At 49.3% G+C, this 4,118-nt stretch overlaps 1 protein-coding gene across 1 annotated transcript; it reads left to right on the plus strand.

The window, feature by feature from the left end:
• The first annotated feature begins 2,357 nt into the window (after positions 1–2,357).
• Positions 2,358–2,806, plus strand: PHACADRAFT_266205 (uncharacterized protein). Its single transcript, XM_007402697.1, has 2 exons — positions 2,358–2,535; positions 2,597–2,806. The coding sequence occupies exons 1-2, from the start codon at positions 2,415–2,417 to the stop codon at positions 2,683–2,685; spliced, it is 210 nt and encodes a 69-aa protein (XP_007402759.1). The 5' UTR covers positions 2,358–2,414; the 3' UTR covers positions 2,686–2,806.
• The last annotated feature ends 1,312 nt before the right edge of the window (positions 2,807–4,118 follow it).

Raw genomic sequence — 4,118 nt, forward strand, 5'->3', positions numbered from 1 at the left:
TCTGCGTTTTACTTCTCCAACACACTTCCAGAGATGGCATCACATCTTTGTTGGGGTTGCAGATGAATGGCTGACCAAAGGTGAGCAGCTATATGCCACGAAACAGCCCATTGACCTGGAGCGCGACATACAATGCCAGGTGGCAGCTTATATTCCGAAGGTACTGGAAATGATGGCCACCAGCCTATACATTGCCACAGAGCAAAGCTGGGTGAACGGCGGATATGAAAACAAGAGCCTTCCTTGGCTGTCCAGTATTTTCCTTGTCTCTTTGCAGACAAGTTATCACAACCACTCAGTTTACATACCATACAACCCCTCTATCCACATCATTCACAGCCATGACTCTGATGCCACAAAGCCAATCTCTAAGGTGCAGCCAGAAGCCTATCCTCCCATTGTGTTCTTGGAGTATTTCACTCCAGCCGCACTTTGCTTTCTCTCAACAGTCTCACAAGATCCATTATCTGCAGGAGCTTCTCCTGCACCAGCGTTCAAGACAACATCTATCTATTATGCTCCTATTTGAAGGCTACTCCATGGGAGCAGAAGGTGATGGTGCAGCACAGACAGCTTGGCAATCTCCGAGCTGAAAGGAAAGACTCCGAACTGTCCACCGGTCTGGCGCCTGCAAGGCCACAGCAATACCATTGGCCTTTCTGCATCTTGCCCTCTTTGGCAGCGCAGGCAGACACCCCACCTTGCAGTACAGGACGCCGTTGCTCCCTCATCGTCTCGGATCCTAGTCCCAGCGAGGCCACCAATCTTTCCCTACTCTGCGCTCTACCATGTTTCTGCAACATCTACCCCATCGAAAGTCAAGATTGGGCCAGCACTGGAGATATAGGTTGCCCTGTCAATTCATTACCTCACACGGGATTCTCGGGGTCGAGTTCAGATGTGTACTCAGACAGGGCAGAATTTGGGACAGGCGATGACAGCCGTAACTGTTCCTGTAGCGTCCTGAGCTTTGACAGGGGTCCGTCGAGAGATTGCATTGGAGGGATGCGCGACCTGGATGCTGGTCAGCCTGTATTGGGCCGCCATTGGCAGGAAGACCAAAGGCCTTCCGCCGAGGCCCCATTATTGATGTCACATGAAAGCCTACATGAGACGGAGGATCCCATCATTGGGGATAGCCTTGCCACTGACTTGAATCCAGAGCTTGAATCTGCTTTAAACACAAGGAACAACTACAGCTGTGATCAGATAGTTGTCAATGACAAAAGTAAATGTTAAAGCACCTAGTGGCTCTGGCTCGGCGTTCCGCCCGGCATGGACTTAAGGTGGACATCTTAGATTAGGCACTGCTAATATGTAGATAGTGATTGGACAATCGTATGTAGTGCCCCCACGCACGGACCTCTTTATGGCAGGCTTCCCCATTCTAGCGGACTTTCAATTTACTCCCCTTTTAGTATATAAGGACTTCTCTCGCATCTCCACTCTGCGTGCTCTTTCCCCTTCGCACCCAGAGTAAGTCTTCCCTTGTCGCTCTTGCAGTATGCGCATATGCTTACGCCCTGTATAGCTAATCCCCCGTGTGTATTAGGTTAGCTCTATACAGCATGCTCTTTCCCCTTTGCACCCAGACTAATCCCCCGTGTGTATTAGTAGATCGTGCCCGCGTGCCACTTGCCAGTTCGCGCTTGCGCAGCCCAGTCGTTGTATCACGGCAATAGTAAATTGCCATCAGTACACAATCTATGAAGCAACTTGTGCTGACGTACTCAGGTGCAGCGCCGGCTTCAAGTTGTGCAGAAAGGCTTGCAGCCGTATACGCTAGCAAATGTCTCACGAGTAAGACAGCTATGGATACCGACTTGTCTAACCAAAAGCCGGAAGCAATTGAACCAGCCTCTGGCCCTTCTGTGCGCAGTGATCCAGCCATCAATGACGCATCGCCAGCAGACGGCGCACAATCAGGTCTGTTCCACTAGTTTAGTTATCAGTTGTACAAATTTGCTAACCTCCTGCCCCTACGCGTTATGCAGAAAATTAGGCTGCAGACCTTTGCATTAGTTCAGTAGGCAGGAGGGGGTTAGCAGAAGATGAAAATTCTGCAATGTGTATGGGTGTCTCATCAGCAAAAAAATCGGCAACTTACCTAGCCTGAACAGCTCTGGCAAAGCTAATCTCACTTATAAAGGTAATCATTATGAGAATAGGCTTGCCAAGGTAGATATCTCACCTGTATGATAACTAAAGCTTACCAGTCTGAGGACCTTTACCATTCGGATAAGGTTGGTAATGCATTACCAGGGAGCGCCAGGCTGGCGGCGCTTGCCTGAGCGCTCGCAACAATTCGTTGGATATTCAAAAATATTCGGAACTGATTTGCACATCGAAATTAGGAGCGGCGAGAAATATATTCATGGAGGTTTATAGAATACAAAGTATATGTATTGCATAAAATGGCAGTATCGAGACGAGAATGCCCTCCGAGTCGCGTCGCATGCAAACATGATATCAGCCAACAAGCGGCTCCCGGCGCAACGGCTACACAGTTGGCGCACAGCGTGCATAAAGCGAACCCTGAATGAGTCGTATGCATAAGTTCTCATGTACGAAACTACCTGCAGACTGCTATGCTTACTGCGAGGGCTTTGTGTGGGTCCTGGAGCACGAGAGAGTGGGCCATATACAGCTACTAAGAATGGTGTTAGTATGCGAGTGAAACCATAGGGTAGAAGTACAATACAAATAGGTTTAGCTTGCTGAGTGAGCGAGGATGTCTTACAAAGGCCTATGCATGTCAGTTATAAGCAATCGAGCGCATATATGCATGTCACGTACCATATGCGAAGGTCTGCGAGTGACGAAAAGAGCCTGAGTCCGAGGCATGCTTTAGGTAGGACAGTATCAACAGACCTTGTGTATTCGCGCTGTTCTCCTGTATTACAGGACTCTTGCATAGCCGTGCAGACAGGTGGAAGTTGGTGCTGCGGCTGCCGTGCATATGAGTAGTCAACTGCAGTGCTAACGCGAGAGAATTACCGCTCACGCACCTTGGGACGTACTGCGCTGAGTGAGCATGGAGTGGAGTCACTGTTGAGCGAGGGGAAAGTAGAAGTGGGGATAAGGATCTCAGAGGATCATGGCGTCCGGGGGTGGCTGTCTATTGAGCGGAGGCATGGTGGTGGGCAGAAGGAAGGAGCATGGAAAGCGGATGGCCTTCGACAGCCTTATATGGACGAAGACATAAAAGGAAACTCACCAGAGCAACTTTAGGGGAGGTCGAAGGAGACTTTGTTGTTCGTTTGGCCAGTCAACATAGATGTGATGGTCAGCAGCACCTCTCGAAAGGCGGCACGCATGACGTCACGTCACAGCGGAGATCTGGGTGGGCTGGCCACGTCATGTCTAGTTAAAACAGGATGGGAAATGACTTACAATGACATATCGGTCCATGTTGAAACTGCAGTGCGATATCAGCCTGGTATCCCCTGTTCTTGCATTGCCAGTGCCCACCATGCTGTTAGGCGCTTGCCTGGTAACCCATCTCTGACCTGCCACCGATTATTTTGCTGATGCTAATCAGACAGCCGTAGTTTGGAAAGCTTACCAGAGCTTCTTAAATGTAATCCATACCTCGGCTGCAGCTACATCACATACCAATCCCTTTGTAAGGTCGAGAACAAAAAAGGCAATTGAATTGTCACTTCATCAACATCACTTCCAAAGTCAATAAGGATTCGGCAACTCGGAGACTCATGATGGGCTGCGCCTGAGGGCAGAGCTTGTTGAGAGTTTTGCCCTAAACCCAGTTTCAAAGCTGCTGGCTATTACTAGCATAGTTTTTCAAGCTGAATGTGGCAAATCAGGATATTTGAGTGCGCAAAGTTTGTCGCACAATCTGATGGTCTCGATTAGCTGCTGCCCAGACAGGTGCTTGACCTCAAACTATCGGCCTGTGAGAAAATGTCCAGAAGCTGGTTTTAAAGTAGTGGCTGTATGATGTGCATTAGGGCTTCTTGACAGGGCTCAGGTTCTCGTCCAGAGTCTTCCAGTCTCCTCGCATCTGGCTAAACTCTGGCTATCTCTCCAAATATTTACAAGCCCAATGCAACAACCTTCCCTACGTCCTCTGTGGGCGTACACATGACATATGCGTACCT

This window comes from Phanerochaete carnosa, assembly GCF_000300595.1.
Source record: "Phanerochaete carnosa HHB-10118-sp unplaced genomic scaffold PHACAscaffold_346, whole genome shotgun sequence".
Lineage (NCBI taxonomy): Eukaryota > Fungi > Basidiomycota > Agaricomycetes > Polyporales > Phanerochaetaceae > Phanerochaete > Phanerochaete carnosa.

Excerpts from the sequence above, each read along its gene's own strand:
- PHACADRAFT_266205 (XM_007402697.1), top strand. The coding sequence starts at position 2,415 with ATGGCAGTATCGAGACGAGAATGCCCTCCGAGTCGCGTCGCATGCAAA. Across the intron at positions 2,536-2,596 it reads CAGCGTGCATAAAGCGAACC|TGCGAGGGCTTTGTGTGGGT; the intron begins CTGAATGAGTCG and ends TGCTATGCTTAC.